This window comes from Tenrec ecaudatus, chromosome 9 (genome assembly GCF_050624435.1).
Source record: "Tenrec ecaudatus isolate mTenEca1 chromosome 9, mTenEca1.hap1, whole genome shotgun sequence".
Taxonomy (NCBI): domain Eukaryota; kingdom Metazoa; phylum Chordata; class Mammalia; order Afrosoricida; family Tenrecidae; genus Tenrec; species Tenrec ecaudatus.
Window position 1 is genome coordinate 91,434,319 of NC_134538.1, and position 25,487 is coordinate 91,459,805.

At 40.9% G+C, this 25,487-nt stretch overlaps 1 protein-coding gene across 1 annotated transcript in view; it reads right to left on the reverse strand.

Annotated features, from left to right (window-relative positions):
• The window catches only part of TSPAN13 (tetraspanin 13), a 28,367-nt gene continuing 2,880 nt past the window's right edge, over positions 1-25,487 (reverse strand). The window contains exons 2-6 of the mRNA XM_075558335.1: positions 10,628-10,795; positions 9,970-10,050; positions 9,298-9,411; positions 5,969-6,082; positions 1-1,044 (exon numbers count right to left, since the gene is read on the reverse strand). Of these exons, the coding sequence (XP_075414450.1) occupies positions 970-1,044; positions 5,969-6,082; positions 9,298-9,411; positions 9,970-10,050; positions 10,628-10,795 (552 nt within the window). The 3' untranslated portion in view covers positions 1-969. The remainder of the gene's footprint in view (positions 1,045-5,968; positions 6,083-9,297; positions 9,412-9,969; positions 10,051-10,627; positions 10,796-25,487) is intronic.

Consider the following 25,487-nt stretch of genomic DNA (forward strand, 5'->3'; position numbering starts at 1 on the left):
AAGGGTTCTATTCTTTAATTGTTAAACTTAATATACAACACTATTTCAAATTATGAACAGTCACATTCAAATATGCTCATATCTGACATATCGTTGTTACAATACTGAGAAAATTCATGAAAAGGGTATTTAACCATTTGTTAGAATCAAATATCTTTTTGCTACATGGGCCCACATAGTCATAGTAACATGTTTAAAAATACAGTCATTTGGACTTCAAATTATTATAAAAGAATAATCAGGGTTACATATGCTTTCTGAAGTATGCACGCATAATCCGTTTTGAAGGGTGAGGGTAAATGTTACACATTAGAGAATGTTTCAAGAGATTCTTCTTTGTTGCATTGACTTGTTAAAGACACAATGGAAGCCAACGCTTTTCTAAAAGACACAGCTAACTTCTATACCACAACAGTGTAATCATAAAAGATACCAGAACTAAAGTATCACTTTCAGACTAACCAATTTCACCACAACACACCTTGCCTAGGAGACCAGAAAAAAAAACCCAGGGAATTTGGATTTCCCTTACGGAATTTAACATAATGGAATTTCAAACATTCTGGTTTTAAAACACTTCAATTCTTTTCCGGCAGGATCTATCTACACAGCACAGAGCTACAGAAAATTATTCCAGTGAAATAGGTATCTAGAGACAACACATGATTAACACAATGGTGCCACACAAAGGTTTTCCGCAGGTAAAAATGCTAAGAAAGGCCACAGTGGACAGTGCAGACACTGTGAATCCAGCAGGTTTCAGGTACAACGAAGAATCAGAGAGACCACAAGTTTCTTTTCTTTCAGCAATGGAAACAGAAACAGAAAAAAAAAATTGAGACACCTAAGAGTCAAAATAATATGATCCCACTGTCAGTAATGTAGTTTCCAGGCATCATTTCAATTAAACAGGCTAATTAACTTAAAAGTTACGAGATCTGAAAATGACCGATTCTCCTTATTTTCTTATCAAAGGAATGCGCTAGGATTAGCACGGGGGTCTTTCTGGTTCCTGTATCTGTAGGTCAGCCAGACGCCCAGGATCTGAAACGGAAAGAAGGTGGGGAATGAATAGAGAAAATAGCAAGAGGGTCATTTATTCAGTACGACATCACTTATCAGGAAGATAATCTGAAGCACTTTGCATCATTTGTTCGAGGAGAGAGGTTTATTTTTCCTTTCTGGAATGCAGTAAACAGACCATATGAGAGGACTGAGGAAATAAATTAATATGAACACCGTGTGAGGCTGAATTTTGACACACCCTCCCAAAATAAAATACCCACGTTCTAATCTCCAGAACCTACAAATGTTGCATTGCAAAAGGGACTTTGCAGATCTGATTAAGTTAAGGGTGTTGTGATGGGGAAAGCAGGTTAACTAATCCAGGTGAGACCAGTGATAGAACAAGAAGAGGAAGGAGGGTCAAAGTCAGTAACAGCAAGCCAGTGATGTGGAGATGGAAGGTGAGCGAGCCTAAGAGAGAAGATACTATGCTGCTGCCGTTGAAGATGAAGAAAATGGTCATGAACTGAAGCACGGAAGTGGACTCTAGACACCGGAAAAGACCAGGGAAATAGGTTCCTTTTAGGGTCTTTGGAAGAAACACACCTTGAAAGACTTGATTTCTAGAAAGATAAAAAATAATTGTCATGCTTTGAGTTATAAACTTTACAGTAGCATTAGGAAATTAATAAAAAACCTGAATGGTCTGGGTAGTTAAACTATCACATATTTGGGAAATTCAGAAACAAACTGTGATCACAAAATTTATGCAGCAGTAAAGACACTACTAAATCAATTTGCCAACACAAACAATTTAAAATGTTATAGTTCCATGCCCCTCTAAAGGCATAAAACTCGATAACAAAAAAGACAAGTTGTTATTGTACCATTTCCCTAGTGGGTTTATGAGGAAAAGTTAATCAATATAGCCTAAGTTTTCAGAGACGTGTTCTTCCTGCTATTGCTATTTTAAAGGTGCCTTTTAAAATAAGAAATTCTAAATTTGTAGAAAAAGGTACAAAATTCTAATGGCACAAAATTATTTTCGTGTGATTTTTCTACTCTAGATATGTGTGGTGTGTTCATCTGAATTTTGTTCATTTGATTTCTTTGCCACCACTAGCCATTTAATTACTTGTAAAAAATTTAGAGTAAGTCATAACTTTCTCCAATGACCATGGCAATAACTGACAATATTTATAGCAAACACGCACATTGACAAAAACTGTGGTTTGAGAGTCAAATTACAAACAGTAAGCCTAATTTGAAGTCAGCCTAATTTTAGGAAGGAGAAATCTTCTTTGCAAGCCCATGTGCAGGGAAGGAAAGGGGATTCATTTAACCAAGACTTACACTGTACAGTGTGACAGGCAATATACAAGATCTGCCCCTGTGGGTTTCTGAGATTATAAATTTTTACAGGAGCAAAAGCCTCATCTTTCTCCTGTGGACTACCTGGTGCATTTGAACCAATGACTTTGTGAGTTAGCAGGCGTATATGTGACCACCAGAGCTCCATCTGGCTCATATTTAAAATAGTGTGTGAGTTGTAGATTAAAATGTGAACTTAATCCTAATGACTTTTGTCTATATTCTCGTGTGTGATAATTCGATGTGTCACTGGCTGGTGTCATGCTGACATTCAACCATCCCCTCCGTCCTGGTGATTCACTGGTACCATACTGAACTCCACACATGCTGTTACACAGGTACTTCTGTAAGCCATCCCCTGTCCACCCTCAGATCCCCACCAACTGCTCAGGAGTCATTTCCTGAACTTCCCTTCAGAAATGCTGCAACATACAAAGCTTCAAGTTAGAACTCTGCACGTCAACTATTATCCCTCTATAGTGTACATGTACATTAATGTCAATGTACATATAAATCATAAGGAAATCAAGCGTTTAGGTAAATTAAATACTCATAATCTACAGTGATATATTACCAATATAGAATTATTTAAATTAAGCTGTAAATGACAAAAAGAGAAAAATCATTATCTAACTCTTCCCTCACAACGAAAATGTAAAACAAAAACATCAGGCAATTACAACATTTTAATATTACAAAGAGACTCAAGACTTAGAAGATTTTCATGAAGAGCTCACTGAGGATAGGGGTGCGACAGTGAGGTGTGATGAAGAGGATGGTACCCAGTTATCACAAAGAATAGCATCTTGGGTCTTAAAGGATGATCTCCAAACACGCAGTCATCAAAGTGAGGCATCAACTAAGTCTGGGCATGGTAGATGGAAGGATCATAAATAATAAAAGCCCAAGAAAGAAATATTACAGTATGAGTTGCCAATTTGCAGCTAGCAATGGGGCGGGGGGGGGGGGGCAATGGGAGCCCAAACTCAACGATCGGGGCCCTACATGGACTAAAGTTCTGGTGAATCCCCACTGACCACGGTCCAGGGGCGTGAGTAACCTTGCTGTCACAAAGAAAGCATTGTCAACTTGACTGTGGGAGATAGAATATCTGAGCATTTGGTCTCCTTTTTGATCCACTTGAAATTTGTTCCAGTTTTTTATATTTCTTGTTGTTTTTTTCTTGATTGTGGATTTTTTTCCCCTCTGCTTATTTTAATATTGTTGTTAGTAATATATATATTTGATGTTTCCATTTTTCTGGTATGCTTTCCAATATATGAAATCCAGGATATAGACAAATCTATAGAGAGAGTTAAGGCTTATTGGGGATACAGGAGGGGAGGCTGGAGGGAATGAATACAGGAAGGAAAATATAACTAGGGAAAAAAAGATGTAGGGTTTTAAACTCTGACTAGACATAAACAGAAATTATCTGTTGGTTCCAGAAGCTTAAGCCCAATGTGCAGCAGGTCAAGAGAGTATAATTCATAACTCAGAAATGTTAATGTAGTGAAATGTTAAGTCTGTGTTAAGTAAGGAAAAAAACAAAAGAAAATATGTCAAAATAGAAATCATGGTTCTTCCTGAGAAAAGTACAGAAAGAAAAGTACATGGTTTTTTTAAGTACAGAAAGAATACATAGCACTCTTTGGAAGAATTCTCTTAGAACACAAATCAGTGCACTACATCCAACTCACAAAGTAAGTTATCATTTCCTAATTATATAGTAAATGAAAAATGTCAAAGTAGGAAGAGAAGTCAGGGGGAAAAAAAGAGGAATTAGAATAAAATATAATGCATATGTGTATGTATGTAATACATTATAATATGTATTATAGAATACATACTATTATATTCTAGAATATAATAGTATATATTCATTACATTATATCAGATGTCGATATGAAGAGGCTTCAAAAACTTAGTAAAAAATTGTCATTACTTAATACCGTGAAGTTTCTGAAGTTGCCTTGTATGTATGTATGTGTTTGTGTGTGTGTGTGCGTGCGTGTGTGCATACACACACTGGGATGAGACTGGGCTTCCTAAACATAAAATAAACAACATAGTACAAAAACCAGTAGCTGGAAAGTAAGATCTTTTCTAAATTAGAGAGAGCGATATGGAAGCAGTGCAAAGAACGGGAGTGCAGCAAAGCTGAAGAAGGTAGAGAGTGGGAGGGGACAGATGGAGAGAGAAGATGACGTGAAGAGAACAAGGAAGGAGCGCCACAGGGAGGGGCCGGGGTATGAGCCTGCCCCTCTCACGCCCAGCCTGTGCTGTGCTTCCTGCGTGTATCCCCCCTAAGCTACTCGATGGTGTCCTGACAAGAAATGTACGCATGTGCAGCGTCATGCAACTCCGACTCACGGTGACCCTGTGCCGCAGGGTTTCCAAAGCCGTCCAACTTTACCAAAGCAGACTGACTGTCACATCCTTCTCCAGGTAGCGCCTGGTAGGACTGAAACACTGACCCTTCTGTTATGTTTGTGTATGTGTTCTGTCTAGTAACAAATGGAAGTATTACACAAAGTAAGTAATATGAATGTCCCACCTAGTCTAAAATTAAATTGTAAATGTTTAATTTAGAAAAATACCCGTTATGCTGTGGAGCTGATGGTGCCTCAATGCAACCCTACCAGCGAGACTAGAATAGACTAGGCCCACAGTTTCCAAAATTGTAATCTGTACAGGAACAGGCTGACATTAATCTTTCTTCCCTCAGAGTGGCTGGTGGTTTTGATCAACCACCAACCTTCTGGCTGGCAGCCAAGTGCTTAAACACTTGGGTTCCCACCCAGCATGAGCTAAACCATCATTTACCAGAAAACTAGAAGAGATCTAAAAAATAATCCAGTCCAACTTCCTCATTGTATTTTACAAAAAGGGGAATTGATAAAGCATTACATATTACATATTGTTACAAAGTTCATGTGAATTCTCAATGGAAGTATCTATCGATACATTCCACTGCTTGAGTGCGTGGTAGCTATATCACTGTCAATTTGAGAGGATTATGAAGGAAGGGATGGAGTCTAGTTTGTCAATCGGATCATAGCCAATGAGGCTTCTTTGTGGGCATGGCCTTCTCTTAAGAATTCTGGGAAATCTGGTACTTGCTGCTTGGAGGTGGAAGACATCTCTCTCTCTCTGTCATGCCCTGGAAGACATAGCAGCTAACAAGACACATGGACCCCCCCCCCCCCCCGATTCAGCCCTGGCTGCTGGAGAAGCCATGCAGAGACCCCTGTCAGCACTGAGATGTTTCCAATGACACTGGTCCAAAGACTTTCTACCCACTGGCCTGTGAGCTTCTACATTCAGCATCATTGCCGGTGTTTTGTGAGTCTGAAGATGACATATGGGCTAATTTCTGGCTTATTGACTTGGTCTGGACTGGACTGGGATGTTTTCTCATTGTTCAATTGCTCTTGTATATAAATATCTTTCTTATACACATGTGTGTCCATGGAGTTGTTTCTCTAGGCTGCCCAGATGAACACAAGTGCCTTGCTGTGTGAGACATCATGCCCTATGTAAACAGGGATCCTATCCCGAAGGTGGGCAAATAGCCGTCGGTCTGACCTACCTCTGTAAAACTGAAGAAGAGGCCAATGCCACCAACGAATCGCAAAACTTCCCCAGCATATGCCTCTATTATTGGAGCACACGGTGAGCAGGGATGGCCACTTTCCACACAGTTCTGTAGCAAATAAAGAAGAGGATTTCTATTTCAATACACATTTATGACAAGCATATAAAAACTAAAGAACTTTTATTAATTTTAATAGGGTCTGGAGGTATTAATTCCAATCTGGGACCTAAGTTCTTTGTTCTGCCCTGAGGGTCCTGTGGTAAGCAGCACTCTAAGACCGTCCTCAAGCTCCTGTCTCAGCCCCACTAGAAACAAAACACAACCCATTGCCGTTAAGTCAATTCCGACCCATAGTGACCCTAGATAGGGTTTCCAAAGCAGTCAATCCTTACAGGCACAGATAGCCTCTTCATTCTACCAGGCAGCAGTGGGTGGATTTGAACTGCTAACCTTGTGGTTTATAGTCCAATGTTTAGCCAGCGTTTTCTTTGGAACTTCTATAATGCTTCACTTGCATGCAGGTAAGTCTCGTGACTGATGGAATAATCTCTCCTGATTTCATGGCACCTTCTCCGACTCCATGCTAGCAGACTGGGGAGGGATGCTCATGTTGGATCTAAGAGGGCCCTGCAGTTAGGAACTGAAAGCAGCCTCTGGAAGCTGAGACAGCAGTTCTACACACACATGAACTGAGTTCTACCAGCAAGCAGTGAGTGTGGAAGGAGGTCCTCCGTCTCAGAGGTCACTGCAGTCCCACAGTCAGCAACTGGATTTCAAGCTGGTGAGACCCTGAGCAGAGAGAGGCACTAGCTACCGCATAACTGGACTCAGGGTCCCCGGGAACCATGAGAAAATAAACAAATACTTTAAGCCACTGTTTGTGTTACACAGGTGGTACACTTGGTTACAAAGCCAGAGAAAACCAAGACGGGCCTCTATACCAAGAAGAAAAAGAGCCCTGGTGGCACAGGGGGTTAAGCATTGGGCTACTAACTTCAAGATACGGTGGTTCAAGTCCATCAGCCATCCCACAGGACCACCATCAGCCTGTCTGCGCCTACAAAAATGCAGTCTTAGAAACTCTGGAGGCAGCAGTTCTAGTGTGCCTTCTGGGTCACTATGAGTCAAATCAACTTGAGGATGGCGGGTTAGATTTTCAGTATCAACACAAAGAGAGAAAGATAGAAATGCCACAAAAGCAGCTTCACTGAGGGAATTTCCAGTGGAGCTTCCGAAAGCTACTCACTGGACCTTCCTCAAACTCTAAACCTGTGAGAACTTCCCGAAAGGGCCAAGCCCCGGGGTCATCCTCCCATGTCGTGGTGAGAACTGGGAGTTCAGAGCCTGATAAAGATTCCTGTAACTGATATTACATCTAGGTTAGCTCCCAAAGAGTAAAGATAGGAGGTTGTGTGTGACCAGGTGTGCTGTGAAATACTTAATATAGCCTTCCTAACCCTATTCTTCCGGAGCCCTGGTAGGGTATGGGTTGGGTTATGAGTCACAAGGTCAGCAGTTCAAGTACCCTAGGTGCTCAACAGAAGAAAGATGAGGCTCTCTGTTCCCATAAAGATTTACAGCTTCAGAAGCACAAGGAACAATTCTACCCTGTCCTATAAGGTCACTATGAACCTGCATTAACTCAATGGCACTGAGTGGAACAAAACTCTGTGACTCCTTCACAATGACTGGGTAGAGTCACACAAATGTGGTGTTCATGGCCAACAAAGGGAACTGAACAGCCCTAGGAATGCAAATAAGGTATATGAAATCCCTGTGGAGGTGGGGCCATGTAAATAAGGTGTACCAAACTCTACCGAGGAAATCAATCTGTTTCCCTATCCCCTATGCTTAAAAAAAGAAAGTCAATTTTGGGGGTGGGAGGAACACCTCACTACTGTAAGGAGAGAAGAGCAATGAGTGCCCTTTAGACCCAGGATCCTGAACCCAGAACCTGAGAGATACGGGAGAGGGAGAAAGAGCTGTAACTGACCAACTATGATGCATGATGGTGAGACTCAGCAACAGCATGTACAACACAAAACCTTCAGTAGCAGAACCAGAAGATCCACAAGAGAGAGTGCAGTGGATTTCCTAGTCCACAAAGCTAGAAAGCTGAGCACCTTTGGGCAGAAGGCTTGCTTTCAGAGTGGAGTGTGTCTGGGCAATTGATAGAGCTAGGCCTTCTAACCCATGATTACAAGAGTTGAGTACCTGGGCGCCAAAGCTTACAGCCAGAGAAGAGTGCCTTTGGGCCCTTATCAGTAATTAAAGAACTTTGAATATGCGCTGGAGTGGGGCAGAAGTCAACCCAGCAGGGCACCCAGGGAGGACCTAGAGACCAAGGGCCAGGGAGAGGACTGCCTGTGGGTATAAACAAAATGCTGTCCTGGCTGAAGAACTGTATCCCGAGTCATTCCTAATCCTGAGTTGTAACCTGGTACTTCTGTAAAACCCCGTAACTGTGAGTGTGGCCACTGCACCAATTTCAGCAATTATCAAATTCAGCAGAGAATAGAGTCATGAAAGAGACAGCTGGTGTCAGAAGGGGTAAAAGGTTGGTGAGCTCTGGGCTGACACTGGCAGTGACTCATCTCCCTCCTTATGAAGTTAGAGCATGTCAGTGTTCCACCAAGTCATTTTTACAGGGTGGGCGAGAGTCTTGCTTATCCTGCACACTGGGTTAAGAAGCCCAGCTTGGTATAAATCATTCTCTTCCTATCATCTCGATATGGCTTGAACCAAGATACTTAGACACCTTCTCTGAATCACTAAGGCTGATGTGCGGCTATTTCTCTTGTACAGCTTATTCTAAGAGTTAGGGTAAACTTGGAAGAAGCCAGGAGCAATAATTTAATAATCAGAAACATCTGTATATATCGGGATCCTAAAATATCTAGCATTCTTGGGAGTAGATCTCTGGTGCTCAATTGTGTACATGGAAATAGAGTGCAATTCAGCGTTAGAAAGTCCATTTTGAATGTACGGATGTGTTTTATACAATTGATGTATGTATATGTGTGGATTCTGATAAGAGTTGTATGAGCCCCTAATAAAATGTAAAAAAAAGAAAATGATTAAGGCAAAGAATGTACAGAAGTGCTTTATACAATTGATGTATGTATATGTATGGATTGTGATAAGAGTTATATGAGCCCCTAATAAAATGTTTAAAATAAATTAAAAAAAAATAAAATCAGATTTTAAGAAAAAAAAATAAAGCATCGATTCACCAAAAAAAAAGAAAGTCCATTTCTCCCAAGTTAATCATTATCCACTTATCTACAATGCATGTCTAATAATTATTTTATACTTTGACTTACAGCCAAACAGGTGTCATTTCGGTTATAACTTCGGAACCCGCAGCAGTTTAAATTTCTTTGGATGTCATTTCGAGCACTTGCTGTATTATTCCAACCAACTTCCAGAAGCTGACCCTGTACAAGGCATTTATGATTCACATTAAAATATGTCATCCTATATGAAGTACATAAAGTTAGAGCTCCTGATTTTTTAAGAAAGGAGTAGACTTAAAATAAATATTCTTTATAAGACCACTAAATCTTTTCAAAAGTTTATTACTCATCCTTCAATGAAAATGAAGGCACTGCTTCTATCTCAAGAATGAAAAAGTCTCCATTGTTAAATGCAATTTAAAAGAAGAACTTGGTTCAGAAACAAAGTCTCAAGAATATGAGAAGATAAAATTCTATTGCTCCAGGATAAAAGTTCAAATTTCTCACAAATTATGTACCTTGAAATTGTTACTTGTTAAAATGGAACCGGAGACCTTGCTGGAGCAAACACTGTATTGTGTGGTGGTGGGAGAAGCCTGGGGCACATCTTTTAAGAGACCAAAAAGGGAACCCCATCCTTTGAGTGAGCATGGCATTCTGAACGATGGGAAATGACTTGCTATTGCAATCATTCTGCCTCCGGTTCCTCTGCTCATACTATGCGGCGTCAGACAGTAGAAGGAAAATGTCTTTTCTTACCTGTTGGTCTTGGTTCAGGGTCAAACAAGCACAGGACACAGATAATTGAACAATGAATACAAGCAAGAGAATTATCATGTACTGAGAATGAAAAGTTAAGGATATACGAAGTACTTTTAAAATTACATCAAGCAGAGGCACTGATAACTTTCCAAATAAATACATCTGCTTATTACTTTGCTAATGCAGTATACATACAACTACATATATAAAAATACAAATTATAATCACTTATCTAACAGCAGATCGTTCAAATTTTATTTAGAATGAGTAAAATAGGAAGTACATACAGATAAATATATGTAAGCTTTCTTAAGATTAAACCCAAAATCCATGATAAAATCTTCAATCAACTGTTAATCCTTAGCCAAGGTGCCAATGGTCAATGAAGCAATTCAATGGTATTCTGAATTTGCGTGCATAAATTGGTCTATTGAACTTGGAGAATATAATCTTTCAAGGCCAAACAAATGAACGAAAAAAGATGATGTAAACCCACAGCAGCCTGACTCTCAGAGACCTTTCTATGTTGAACCCATGACAAGGCTTGCCAGGAGTTCCTAATCATGATTTTAAACTAATAGTAGCTATTTAAATGGAAATTAACAGCCAATAAGAGCTCAAGCCCAGGGCTGTCAATCCTATATCACAAGGATACAAAAAACAGCAACACCTGGTGGTGCTTTACGGCTCCAATCAGCCCCACCAAAGCAATCAGGAACAGGAAGATGCCCACTGCGATGACCACGCCGACCACTCGGAGGCTGGAAATCAGCCCGAAGCCAATGCCCCATGCAGCAATTCCAATGAGCAGCAGACTAACAAGCTGTAAAACACAAGGGAAAACACTGTTAATTAGTTTTTTTCAAGAACATTTTTCAGGTGCCCACTTAGTATCTTTCAAATGATAGATAATACTAAACACTGGAATAAACACAAAAACTCGCCATATGTAGTATTAACAAATTACATGAATCCTTATCCTGCTTTGCTTTCTCCAAAGCTAACAGTACGATACACAACAGCGGGCCTCCAAGAACATTCGACTCCGTATGCATAAGCACATGCAGCCCAAGCTTCTGAAACAGCAGCATGTTCACAGCTGCCAGGCGCTGTAACATCCCAGTCCCATATAATGGTCTCCTCCCTCCTCTCACCTTCCGGGTCCGGCTGGACCGCAACCCACTTACTGCAATGCCTGCCTCCCCTGGACGCCAATGAATAGGCAGAAGTAAGCCTTCTCTGAACAACTTCTCTTCCTTGAGTAGAATTCCACTCCTACACATTCACCTTCTGTTATCTAGCTCGGCTCTCCTAGGAGACTCTGAGCAGTTTGGGCTTACGGACCCACATCTTTTCACTTAGCTGTCCCACGAGAGGACACACTGGTTTGCTAACCACAAGGTAACCGCCTCGAACCCATCAGCTGTGCCTAAGGTGATGATTCTACTCCCATAAAGGGTGACAGCCTTGGAGACCGACAGGGGCAGCCCTACCCTGGCCTGTGGGCTCACTAGAGTGGGAAGTGACTCCATGGCAGAGTTTGGTCATTTGGATGTCACCAGAACCTTTCACATGACCAGGAGCCTAGGGGAGACTCCAAAGTTGCTCACTGAATTATTGCTAAAAGGAACCACTTTAGATGTCCTTATCTGTCTTATTCATTTAGATGTCAATGTGAATGCAAATTATATTAGTAATATCAATGACATTCATGTCATTATCCTCATAGGAAATATATACCATATATTGTTGTGCAAAAAACACCTTCTATGTTGTTTGCCAACTGCTTCCTTCCCCGGAGGTGTTTTTGTAAACAAAGAAAAATAATTTTCTGTACGTACCTCCAATAAAATGGTTTTTAAAAAAAGAGCTAGAAATTTTTTAAAAAGATAATTTTCTTTATCTCCCAATTTTTTTTTTAAACTGGTACAGTAGTGATTACACTGGGGATGGGGCTGCAATTGGTAACTACATGTAGAAAGTGTATGCTATGTTAAAAAAATACAGGATGTATATATTGAAAACTTTTAGCCAGGTAAAAAAGAGCACAAAACATTTTAGCTATTTCAAATGTGTTGGCATTTTTAGTATACACACTTTTATATATACGTATATATGCACACACGTGTACATATACATACAGAAAAGTATATACACTAGAAGCTGTAACTTAAACAGGTAGCAATCAGATTCAATTCCATGGCAACTATTGTTTTTTATTTTGTTTTCTTGAGGTTTGTTTGTTTTTTAACTCTTTCTAAAGGACAGTCTTAGGAACAGAGTTAAGGAGTAAGAGGAAAACATCTTGAATTGCAGTCCAATCATGTAATGGGGCAACAGGACACTATAAAAACCAATTAGAGTACATAAAATAATACAACATTTTGCAAGGATCACTTAAAGGTTTGATAACTTTGCTTATAGCTATAAATATGAAAAAATATTTTCCTGCTCAAATATGTCACATCCATAACACATTAGGCACACATTTTAAATGTATTCTGTATCTAAAAGTCATTACATATGTTGAAATGCAAGATGACTAAAAAGTGATACTCATATACTTGAGTAGAAGCTAACCCAAATATCAACCTAGGTACCTAATTTTACTACAAGAACTGCATTAAAAGTGTGCTGAAAAGCTTGGTTTATATAGAAGTATACATGGTGTATGTAACATTTATTAGTTTCATTTAATAAAAAGCAGCAACACTTGAGAATAAAAGATACCACTATTAGCAAAAGAGAACCAAGCTGTGGCATTCTTCCCCCCCCCCCACTGTCAGTTTGCTCTAATGTGGTGGCCCGTGTGTTGTTGTGATGCCGGAAACCATGCCACTAGTATTTCAGTACTAGCATGGTTGTCACGAGTGGACAAGTTTCAATAGAGCACCCAGAGTGAGAGTCCAGGAAGAAAGGCCTGGCAATCTACATCTGAAAACTAGTCCATGAACGCTGGCTACCTCACCATAGGACACTGTCAAACTCACTTGCTTTAGACATGCTAATATGAGGGATCAACCACTAGAGGTGAGCACTGCATCTGGTTAAATTGAAGACCCAAGAAGGTCAGAGGGCCTCTGTGGGATGGATTGGAATAATGATGGACTCAGCAAGACTGGGCAACACTGGGTTCTGTAACACATAAGGACTCAATGAGTCTAAGTCAGCGTAGAGGTAGCTAAGCCTCCACACGAGGCATACAAACATCTATTTACAGTATCCTCGGGACATTGCTATTCCGCACTACAGATGGTGCACACAAAAACCTTTTCTCTTCATATTGGGTTAAAGAAAAGGGGGGGGGGGGAACTCTCACAAATTTTGCAACCCAGAAAAAGAAAGCTGATGGTGCCCAGCTATCAAAAGATATAGCATCTGGGGTCTTAAAGGCTTGAAGGTAAACAAGCGGCCATCTAGCTCAGAAGCAACAAAGCCCACATGGAAGAAGCACACCAGCCTGTGCGATCACGAGGTATCGAAGGGATCAGGTATCAGGCATCATCAGAACAAAAAATCATATCATAGTGAATGAAGGGAGGGGTGTAGAATGGAGACCCAAAGCCCATTTGTAGGCTACTGGAGATCCCCTTACAGAAGGGTCTCGGGGAGGAGACAAGCCAGTCAGGGTGTGATGTAGCAACGATGGAAAATACAACTTTCCTCTAGTTCCTAAATGCTTCCTCCCCCGCCCCCACTATCATGATCCCAATTCTACCTTAAAAATATTACTGGACCAGAGGATGTATACTGGTATAGATAGGAACTGGAAACACAGGGAATCCAGGGCAGATGATCCCTTCAGGACCAGTAGTGTGAGTGGCAATACTGGGAGGCTGGAGGGAGGCTGGGTTGGAAAGGGGGAACCGATTACCCGGATCTACATGTGACCTCCTCCCTGGGGGATGGACAACAGAAAAGTGGGTAAAGGGAGACATTGGACAAGGCAAGATATGACAAAATAATAATTTATAAATTATCAAGAGTTCCTGAGGGAGGGGGGAGCGGGGAGGGAAGGGAAAAATGAGGAGCTGATGCCAGGGGCTTAGGTGGAGAGCAAATGTTTTGAGAATGATGAGGGCAATGAATGTACAAATGTGCTTTACACAATTGATTTTTGTATAGATAGTGATGAGTTGTATGAGCCCCTAATAAAATAATTAAAAGAATACAATAAAAAAGTAATCCAATTGAAAAAAGAAACCCCCCCAAAAATTTGCCACCCAGAAATGTCTAGTCTCTCAATTTCTCAAGTGTTCCTTTATCAGCCAGTCTATTTGCATCCATTTCCATTTTAATACTTTCACTCACAACTTTTTTAACAACTTCAAGCTATTTTGGTTAAGAAAAAGCCTCTGCTCCTTCACAAGGTAGGAGCTGTCTGACCCTGTGATGGCCACAGATTACACATTTTCTTTCACAAGGGGACGCAGCTGAGGGAGGTGTGCAGGAAGGAGGCCTGGGCGACATGTTCAGGAGCCGCCGCTCCATCTCAAAGTGAGAGCACGACATTTAGCATCATCCTGGTACCAAATACTGAGATTATTCCATATGTCAAACACATCTGAGTAATTGACCAAGTCCTAAAGAGTGATTATGGTTTCCCTGGTCAATTAAATTCAAAGGAAGGGCATCATTACAGAATTGTTTTGGGACTCATATGACATCCTGACTAGATGGCTAGAATTCTTACTGTAATAAAAATATGCATGTACTTATGTCCTACAACAAGAAATCCCCACAGATGAGAACTGGCAAAAATGCGTCTTCAAGCGCCCGACAGTCAGTCTGTTGGGTCTGTGGCCCCGAGTCAACACTGCTGGGGTGGCTCCAGGCAGTGACAGCAGCGGCAAGGCTGAGCTCCGCAACACAGGCCTTGTGAACACTGAGATTTCAATGTCAGGTTACTTCCACGTACCACAAGAGTTCACTTTAACCATTTAACAACGTCAAGCCCCCTTAGAGAGGGGGCGCGGGGAGGAGACGAGCCAGTCGGCGTGCAGTGTAGCAACGATGAAACATACTACTTTCCTCTAGTTCCTAAATGCTTCCTCCCGCACTATCATGATCCCAAGTCTACCTTACAAATCCAGCCAGACCCGAGGATGTACACTGTGTCAATCCATCTCGTCAAGGACCTTCCTCTTTTCCTTGCCCTTTGATGTCCTCCTACAGGGACTGTTTTCTCCTCACAAGATATCCAAAATATGTAAGACGAAGTCTCACTGTAAGGTGCACTCTGGCCTTACTTCTTCCAATATGGATGGGCCAGTCCATGGCACTTTCAGCAGTCTTCACCAGCACCACGATCCAAATGCATCTACTCTTCTCCGGTCTTCCTTCTCCAGTGCCCAACGTTCACATGCAGATGAAGCAATGGAGACTGCCATGGCTTGGGTCAGGCACACCTTAGTCCTCAAAGTATCATACTTGCTTTCCAACACTTCAAAGAAGTCTTGTGCAGCAGATTTACCTAATACATACAAGGTGTGGTTTAACTTTCGACTGGTGCTTCCATGAGCACTGATTGTGGATCCAAGCATGATAAAATGCTCAACAACTTCAACCATTTCCCTATTTATCATGACGTTTATTGGTCCAGCTGGTCACACCAAGTAGAGGACATGAAGTGTTCAGGTGTCTTTGTCAGTACCCTCCCAGAAAACCAAATCCTAAGCCAACATCAGTTTCAGCAAACTGAGAATTCCTCCCTGCCCACTCAGCTGCCCTGGGTTCTTTAGTCATGAGAAGCATGTCTCCTTTAGGAAATAATGTCTACCATTGGAGAGGTCAAATAAAACATACTCTCACTTTTCTAAAACGTTCTAGTTCTCAGACTGGGCAGGATGCTCTTTGCGAAAGTACCATGGGCTGCAGAGGGAGCCCTGGCACAGGAGCTACAAGGGGCTGCTGACCACGAGATCGACAGTTTGAAACCCGGAGCCACTCTGCAGGAGAAAGATAAGGCTTTCTACTCCCCAAAGAATTGCAGTCTCAGAAACCCACAAGGACAGCTCGAGATCCATCCTACAGGGTTACTATGAGTAGGAATCAACTCCATGGCGGAGCATTTGTATTGAATTGTATGCCCAGATGTGTTAAGTCCTTAACTTCAGTACCTGTGAATGAGGCCTTGCCTGGACACAGCACCGCTGCGAATGTCATGTGTTAAGTTAACATGGGGGCAGAGTGGAGGGGCGTGGGCCCCAACACAACCAATATAACTCACAGCCCTATGAAGCTGGAGTAAGATTGTGCTGCCAGCAACCAAGAAATGCTCGGAGAGACCAGAGACAGGAGGTTTTCCCTCAACAGTAGCTTTCTTGATAATTCGCTGTAACTCTGCTACAATGTTCTCTCTATCCCCATTACTACGATCAGGAAGCCCTTGTTGAATTTCAGAGGGTTTATCTGTCCCCCGTAACTGCTGTGACAAGGTGTTGCTCTTGTGGCTAGGTGCCATCCAGCTGGCTCTGGTACAACAGAATGAAATGCTGTTCAGTCTTGCGTCATTCTCACAATTGGTATGGAACGAAGTTCCACAAATTAATTTTCTTACAGTTCCGGAGGGCAGAAATCCAAGACTGGTCTCACAAAGCTAAAATCAAGTTATCAGCCCAGTGATATTCATTCAGGAGAGCAGGGGAACATCCTCTTCCTTGCATTCCCAAATTCCAGAGCCATTTTCTTCCTTGTAAATTGGTAATCTAGCTTTTTACTAGAATTTTATAAGTAGTAAAATTCCTTGGCTTGTGGGCTCTTCCTTCCTCTTCAAAGCCAGCACGTAGCACCACCTTCACATCTGTTCTCACTATAACTCTTGCTTCCATCAGTCTACCTCCTTTTCTGACTCTGACTCTCCTGCTCCCTTGTATAAGGATTACCCAGGTTACCCAGGGATATGTTGCTACCTCAAGATTCTTAATATCATCATATCGCCGGGCAATACATTCAGATTCCAGGGATTAGCACACTGGGGGACCATTGTGAAGCCTGTCACCGAAGTTTCTGAAAACATGGGCAACCAAGTTACCATAGAATACTTCCTGCTACAAATACTTAAGAACGTTGCAGAATGTTGTAACGTTGTATTTAAATCTATGTCTGAGCACAGAGAAAATGTTCCAAAATCCCCAGGGGCATGAGTATTAAACCAGGCAAAATCACAAGTGGAATTGAGATTCTTGCATAAGTAGGAGCAATAAAAAGCTAGATTACCAATTTCCGATTAAAGAATCCCCACAGATCTATTCTAAAAGGGGGGGGGAAAAGCACAACTGAAAAATGACCACATGATAGAATAAAAAAGGACCAGTAACATCTGAAAGGTATTAAACTACTCTTTAAAAGCCAGGAACACAAAAACTTACAACAAAGAGTTACCATCTCAAATCCACTATGAGATGGGCAAAAATAAAGCCAATAGACACCAAAGATGTGAGGCATCTAGAACTATAGGATTTTGACAATACTTTGTAAAATTCCAAATGTGTGTTTATTACTCACCCAATAATTCTGCCTCCAGATTAATACCTGAGAGAACACCTATGTCCCAAGAATTCTGTCACAGGCTTATTAATGACACACAAAAAACGGTGTACTGAGCCTCACAAAGCATCAGAGGGAATCCATAGTGTAACGAGATCACAGTGCAGCACGTACGGCTGAGATCCGTGTGTATGTACTCGATCTACAATTTTCCAAATCAGGGTACAGGATAAAGCACAGTATTCAAAGAAAAGGGCTTGATATTTATGAACATTTAAAAGTGCTAAAGTAATATGGATCCCTGGTAACATAGTGGTTACACACTGGGCTGTGATCCACACTTTCCAAACCGCCAGCAGCTTTATGGGGGAAAGACTGGGCTTTCTACTCCAGTAAAGGGTTAAAGTCCCAGAAATCCACAGGGGGTGTCACCATGTATCAGCATTGATTCAACAGCAGTAAGTTTTTGTTTGTTTGTTTGTTTGAAATAATGCCATACATAACTCTAAAACCATAGCATATATTTTATGGATGATTAATCCATGGCATTGTCATAAATTTATAACATTGCATGGGAATGACAGATTGGGACAATGAGTACTTTTGAGAGGGGATGGAGGGAAGGGGGTTGTCCTGTACACCTAAGGCAGAGAGACAGTGTAACACCGGCCTTTGTTAAGTCTAGACAATGGTGCACAGACATCTGCCATAGCCTTTGCTGTGCATATAAGCGATCTCTTCATTAAAAACTTGCCATAAAGTGTTGACTTCCCTCTTGTCACTAGGACCATGGCCATCAAATCAATCCTGACCCATTTCAAGCCTATAGGACAAGGCAGAACTCCCCTTGTGGTTCCTGAGACTGTTACTCTTCACAGCCTCTCTCTCCCCTGGAGTGGCTGGTGGTTGCAAACTGCTGATCTTGCAGTTAGCAGCCCAGCCCTTAATCACTCCGCTACCAGGGTTCTCTTTTGTTCGTTTCCACCAGGATATTAATTCTAACTGCTTTCACTTTACTTCCCGCCCTAGTTGGTCTGGCTTTCCTTATCCTACCTTAGTTCCTACTATTTTTCAAACAACTACTAAAAATCAGAACCACCTACCTGTTCATCTTTCAAATGGTCCGTATTAATTCCCATCTGTGCAACTTCAGGTGCTGGCCACCCTCTCTCCTCTGCTAGGCCCCCATTTAGAACGGAAAAGGACTATCCAGCAAAAAGGGGTGTGCACCCGGGAGCAGAAGGTAACTGTCCGATCCCACGCAAATGCTGCATCTATTAGTACAACAGTGAAACTGAACAAACTTAAACTCAGTTGCGGAACAAATTCCCCAAAAATATCATTTAGGGGTTTAACTAAAAACAATGCATTTGAATGGTTCAGTTATGTGACAGGTGTTTTAAACACAGTATTGTCACAAGTCCCTCAAATATTCATAATGAACTTTTCTTATTAACAATCTTTTAATGTCAACTAGATAGAAGTTCCCATTTCAGATGACCAATTAGTTTAAACTACTAATCAAACTACCTGACAGTCTAGCTTCATCCCCTCCTTAACCTCATTCCTGCTTGGGGACCGGACCATGAGCGTCCATTTCACCTCTGTTAGCGCTGTCAAGAGTCTGGTCCAGGAGACAGCAAATCTTGAGCTGGAAGAGCCACGCTTGTCCCTCACAATAATTTAAAAATTATTCGAGAGCCAAAAATTTATTTTAGGAACAAACAAATGAAATCACCATGAGCTGAAAAAATAGCCTTTACATTTTTTTCACTGTTCCTTCAGTGCCACGTGTACATACCGAAAGAGCTGTCCGTGGCTCTCAAGCTGTGGTATGCGGACTCTTGCTCTACTCTCTCTTTTACCCTCCCCTTGGCAAACTCTAAAGCCTTTCCCTTTGATATGAAAACCCCTTATTTTGCCCCACCCACACCCTTTTCTAACAGTGGTCTCATATAACATTTGTCTTTTGGTGACAGGTTACACATTTTAACTTTGAGAAACAAACTTTTAAGAACAAAGAAATTCAGATTTATTTTAATATGCCTTCAATTAGATTTCATTGCCAATGTTTGCGTTAACTTTTAACAACAACAAAAAGAGCCTTTTAAAAGAGATAATTAAATACAATTTATTTCCAAGTCATGATTAATTGTGTTATAGATGATTTGTTATTTTCAAGAGAATGGAATTAGATGAAATCTTCTAAACTAGTAATCTAAAAATTGATTCAAGTAAAATGAATTCTAATAGCATAATTTAAAAGCCTACACTGGCAGACAAAGGAACTGCGGGAATTCTTTGTTCCATTATAATAACAATACACTCCCGTATGAAAGCAATTGTAATAGAAAGTAAATTTAGACCTATGACAAATAGTTTCCTTCCTTCAGGAGACAGGAGGCTGATAAAAACAGGTTGTGGATCGGTTAACTCATTAACAACAATGTTTTTATGAGCCAGGAAACTCAACCTTTCCTGTTTTCTCTTTAAAACACAGAAAAGCAAATCGCCTATGCATTATGATTAAAACAGCACACCAAGAAAGACAAAAAAGCACACCAAATCAAGATTAGAGCAGTGTCTGCTTCTGGTAGGCTTCCTTAATTCAGTCCCAAAGGGAGGCAGTAGCACTGCCGGCTCGCACAGGAGCAGCACCTGATGAGCATGGAGAGAAGGTTGCTAGGTTAGGGGACAATGGGATCTCAACTACAGCTGATCTTTTTTTCCCTTTTCTTTAACTTATCCCAGAAATTTTGTCATGTACAGCTACAACATACACAAGCACACAGAGTATTGCCTTGAGCTGAGTAGCAAGAATTCTACTTGCAAAATAGCGTGTGTATGTACTTTTGGACGGATATATGCAGCATTACTCATCTTGTTGCTGCGTATACTAATGTCCCTTTACAGCGTAGCGCAGTGAGTGTTGAACTGTCAAACCCAAGCTTTTCAAATGATAAAGGAAATGCTGGAAGATCAAACAAGAATTGAGGCATTTGAATGACAGTGCTGGCAAAGAATATTGGAAGTCCGATGGACTGACAAAAGAACAAACATCTGTCATGGAAGAAGTACAGTCAGAATACTCCTTAGAGGCAAAGATGCCAAGACTTCGACTCGCATGCTCTGGCCATTTGTCCCTGTACAAGAACACCACGCTTGGTACAGTGGCGGGGCAGTGAGCAAAAGGAAGACCTCCTGCAAGATGGGGTGACACAGCAGACGCAGCCATGGGCACCAACGTAAGAACAAGTGTGAGGATGGCATGGAAGCGGACAGTGTTTCATTCTGTAGTACGTAGGGTTGATGAGTCAGAGATGACTCGACAGCACCTAGCAACAATAATGACTCCTAAAATTCAGAATTAGCATCCCTCTGCTACCCAGAGGGTGAATGATACACACGGGGGCTTTTAAAAGTTCATGGAAAAATACATTCCCTTTTAATTCCATCTTTCTGTGAATGCCCCAAAGTTCCAATGTACATTGCTTTTGGAACCCACCAGCAGTGTTTCTTGACAGACTCTTAATGAGAGTGCCCCTCTGCCCACTTCTACCCACCAGCAGCACACACACAAAACTCAAGTTGACTAATGGCTGCCAGCAGGGTCTCTAACGCTGATACAGGGGTCATGAGAAGGGGCGTCTCTTTGGCACAGCAAGCTATAACATTTGACTAATGAAAGAGGAATCCAGGTTGAAAATGCTAGGTTGGAGATAGAATTTTTCAAATGCTAGGTTTTTTGAAAGCACTAGCACAAGAATGATGGTAGCAGAGCCCAACCATCTACAGGAAAAAAGAAACAAACAAACCCAAGGCCATCAAGCTGATGCCAACACTCACAAACCTATCGAGGGTTTCCCCAGACTGTGAATCTGTACAGGAGCAGACAGCCTCAGCTTTCTCCCGTGGAAGAGCAGCTGGTGGACTTGAACTGCAGACCTTGCAGTTAGCAGCCCAATGTCTAAGTCACCAAAATATAATACAGCATCCCGAGGTGGCTGGAAAAGAACAAAGATGCCAAATTATCTTCCTCTTAATCCTGTCTCCTAACTGGCCTGCCTTTCTCTAAACACTTTGACATTTGTCATGAAGAACTACGCCTGAACACTCAACTCTCTTGAACTTTGACATGAAGTAGAAATCTGAAGAACAGTTCCGAGATGAATCATCATGTGTTTCAATGATGCCAAGCATCTGGATAGAAAAGGTTAAATTCCATAAACAATCTAGATATTGCTAAATATCCAGACAGTTAACAAGTTAATGTTGTAACGAAAATCTCAGTTCTATTACTCTCATTCTCCAAATGACAAAAGGACGTCTCAAGTGCTCTGGACAAATATTTCCCTTTTCCACAGTAACAAGCAGATTTCTTTTATACTTATCTAGACACAAAATTTATAGAATAGACTCTCACTTGGCAAGAAATTATGCAAGGGAATCAAATGTAAGGGACCCTGACCTGTCATTTCCAAGTGGCATGCACAGCCAAACAAAGTTCCAATCCACACCTACGCCTTCCTTCTCCGGGGCAGTTCTGGGAGACAAGCAGTAAGCCAGCGGCAGCATCTGACTCCTTCGGTCAATGAATTAAATGCATCATTGATCAGATGTCAATGTCGCTGGCACTGAGGGAGTCAGGAAAACTGGGACACTGTCCTCACTGTTAGAGGCTTATAGTCTGCCCCAAGAAAACCAAAATGGTGACTGCTTTCCCAATGACGCCTACAAGGCTCAGCTTTCTCATTCGAACCACTTGATCCTGAGGTCCAAGCCCTTCACCTTACAGGACATCTACCCGTAGTTCCGATTTTCCTCCGAAGTGACAAGTCACTTCTTCTGAGGCGCCTTTAATGGTTCTTCCGTGTCTGCCAGTCTTCTAGCAGGAGCTCGGCTTGCTCAATCTACACGTCACCACTCGGGGATTTTATTGGTTCTAACTCTTCAAGTGCCTTTCCACAAGGCAGCGGCTCCCTGAATTCCAACTCCAGCAGGCCCTCCCCCTGAACTCCAGTGTGCTTACTGGACTTGCTATAGGGAGCCTATTTTCATGGGGATAGCTAGAGAAAGCCTCCTAAGAATTTAAAAGTTGCGGGAGGGGGGAGACAAAAAAAAAAGAATTTAAAAGTTATACATTATGAAACATGAAACCAAAATCACTGAGTAAAGGGTAATAGAAACAATGAAATAGAAACCTATATTGCTATGCTGTCACCAAAATAAAATATTATATAGTAAAAGTAGTAAAAAAAAAACAACTGTACATAAATGAAGTCAAGTCCCTGAGATGTTCTGATCATGGTTTTCAAGCAGCGACTCTCAACCTGTGGGTTGTGACCCCTTTGGTGGTCGAACGACCCTTTCACAGGGGTCACCCAATTCATAACAGTAGCAAAATTATAGTTATAAAGTAGTAAAAATAATGTTATGGTTGGGGTTGGTCACTACAACATGAGGGACTGTATTAAAGGGTCACGGCATTAGGAAGGTTGAGAACCACTGCTTTAGAACCTAGTTTCTTGGATAACTGAAGGAAAAACAGCATTACTCAAGATGTCAATGTGAAAATCTTTACACTTTTTATTTGTACATATACACGGGTGCTTCAAAGATTTCTGAGGAAGGTTGAAAACCACTGTTTAAAGTATGGAATAAAGGACATTCATTACTAAAAAATTTTCCCCAAAATCCACTACTTCTCCCTTTGGAAATGCTTTTTCTATTTTCTATGCTGTTAAACTTTGTGAACATTAATAAGCTAACTCCAGGTGAGAAATAATATGAAGTGACACATTTTTGCAAGCATATTTTTAAATCAAAAGTTGAAAGATCTTTTTCTTTAAAGAACATTTATCAAGTCTTAAAAGAAATGAAGACACAGTTGCATCATCTAGAAATTGAAAAATCTTAAGAATACAATTATCACTAAAGGAGAATAAAGATATCAGCATTGCAGAATCATGTGAAAACACAAAGTTCTGTAACTACTGAATAGGTCTCAATTCAATATTCAGCAGCCACTTAAATATTTTAAATTCACTCAGTAGTTTGAACTAGGCCAGAAAAATACAAGTGTAATCATACATTAAACTACTAAATCTTAATAATTTGAAAAATTATGATCCAAATTTTGAAAAAGGGTAATTGCAATAATCTGAAAAATTCCTGTTAAATGATTTTCCTTTGGCTGAAATAATAGTTTTTACTTATCCCTTGGAATTGAGACATCCGGGGCGGGGGTGGGGGATCAGTTTCCCAGCACTTCCATGACCAGATTAGAACAATAACACAGGTAAATTATTCCAAACTTACACTTATCAGACCACAATCATTTTTCCTACAAGTATTAAATTTTCTTTTTTAGCGGAAAAAAAGGAAAAGCTTGCTGACGCTATAGAAGTGGGTGTTAGAAATGCAATAGGCTCAAAACATTAACATTATAATGTGCAGTTTTGTAATTCAGAGGTTTAAAATACAACTTTTTCCACTTGATGCTTCAACAATTTAACTTTTCATTGTAGTGGATCCAATGCATTGATACCGACTGTTTTGTTTCATCTGCATTACAGTCCCATGAGGAAAGAGGGAAAACTACCATTACTAATGTATATATGAAGACACTGGTTGAAACTCTGATAATTTGACAGGTGGGTCCAAAGCTAAATCTCAAGACCCTGGGGGGCACACTTTCTGGCTGAACTACAATCTAAAAGGCTGGGAGTTCAAACCCAACCAAGAGTGGAAGACAAACCAGGTGATTTGCTTCCAAAAGGTATTCCATATTTCCTAAAATCACTAAGAAAAAAATGTTTAAGTTGTTTTTCATTATTTGTCAATATATTTTCTATCTAAATTATTTATTGCAGAGAAACATGGGCAGATATCCTAAAATAGTTTTAATTCATAATTCTCATAGTAGCTGATATTAAAGACTCATATTTCTGCATTTCCTGAATTCAGTCATTCCTCCTTTATTCCTTCAACTTCTGTTACTTATAAACAGAATACCTGTCCCAGTTCAAAATTCTTATAGCACTTGCAGTCAGTTCTTTCCTGATATAGCACTTAGCTTTCCCACCTCAGGTCTGCCAAGCAGATGCTGGCTTCACAGGGCACGCATTTGGCTTGACACATTTTAACTTTCCTTACAGTTTTCTGTAAAGTGCATGTCAAGTGCTTATTAGCTAAATCAGGCTCATGCTTCATTAAGGCATACTGATTTTAAAACTATCTCTGGTTCATTCTCAGAACCAAGTTCCTTGTAACTTAGGCACTCAATAGTCTTTATCTACAGGTGCGGTGGTTGTGGCTTGGACTTCTAAACTCAAGGTCAGCTGCTTGAAACCACCAGCCGTCCTGCAGCTGCAGGAGAAAGACCAGGCTCTCTGCTCCTGTAAAGAATTACAGTCTGGGAAACTCACAGGGGCAGTTCTCCCCTGTCCTAGAGACTCACTGTGAGTCAGAACTGACTCAGTGGCAGTGAGGTCTGGTTGGTTTTGGTTTCGTCTGGGGCAAATCCCTCTTTATTCTAGCACATGAAGGTGGACAAAGAGTCTGTTGCTGCCCATATTGAAAATGGTTTGTTGGGGGGGGGGGGGAAGAGGTTTGTGTATTCTACATTAATTTAAAGACTATACAGTTCTGAAATTCCTCCTGATAAAACAGCCAAATGTTCAAACAACAACAAATAAATCAACTGTTAAACTTTGGCCTAGTGATAATGCTCATGACAAGTTTGATGATGTTCCTTCCAACCTGTTTCAGCAACATGCTTCCTGGACAGATGTAAATCTAGTGGTAATATGCAGTTCATTGGGAAGGCCACTTGACTTTGAAGTTAAACTGGTGAAAACTTTCATTTCTCAGGAAAATACTCCAATAGAACAGTAAAGATCTTTAAGCAAAGGCCCAGCCTCTACATATATCACTTCCAAATACAATCCTTATCCTTGTTTTACGTAACCTTTTAGCAATAATGGCACATGCCTAAGGCCCCAGAGCACCCTTTAGAGACAGTGCCA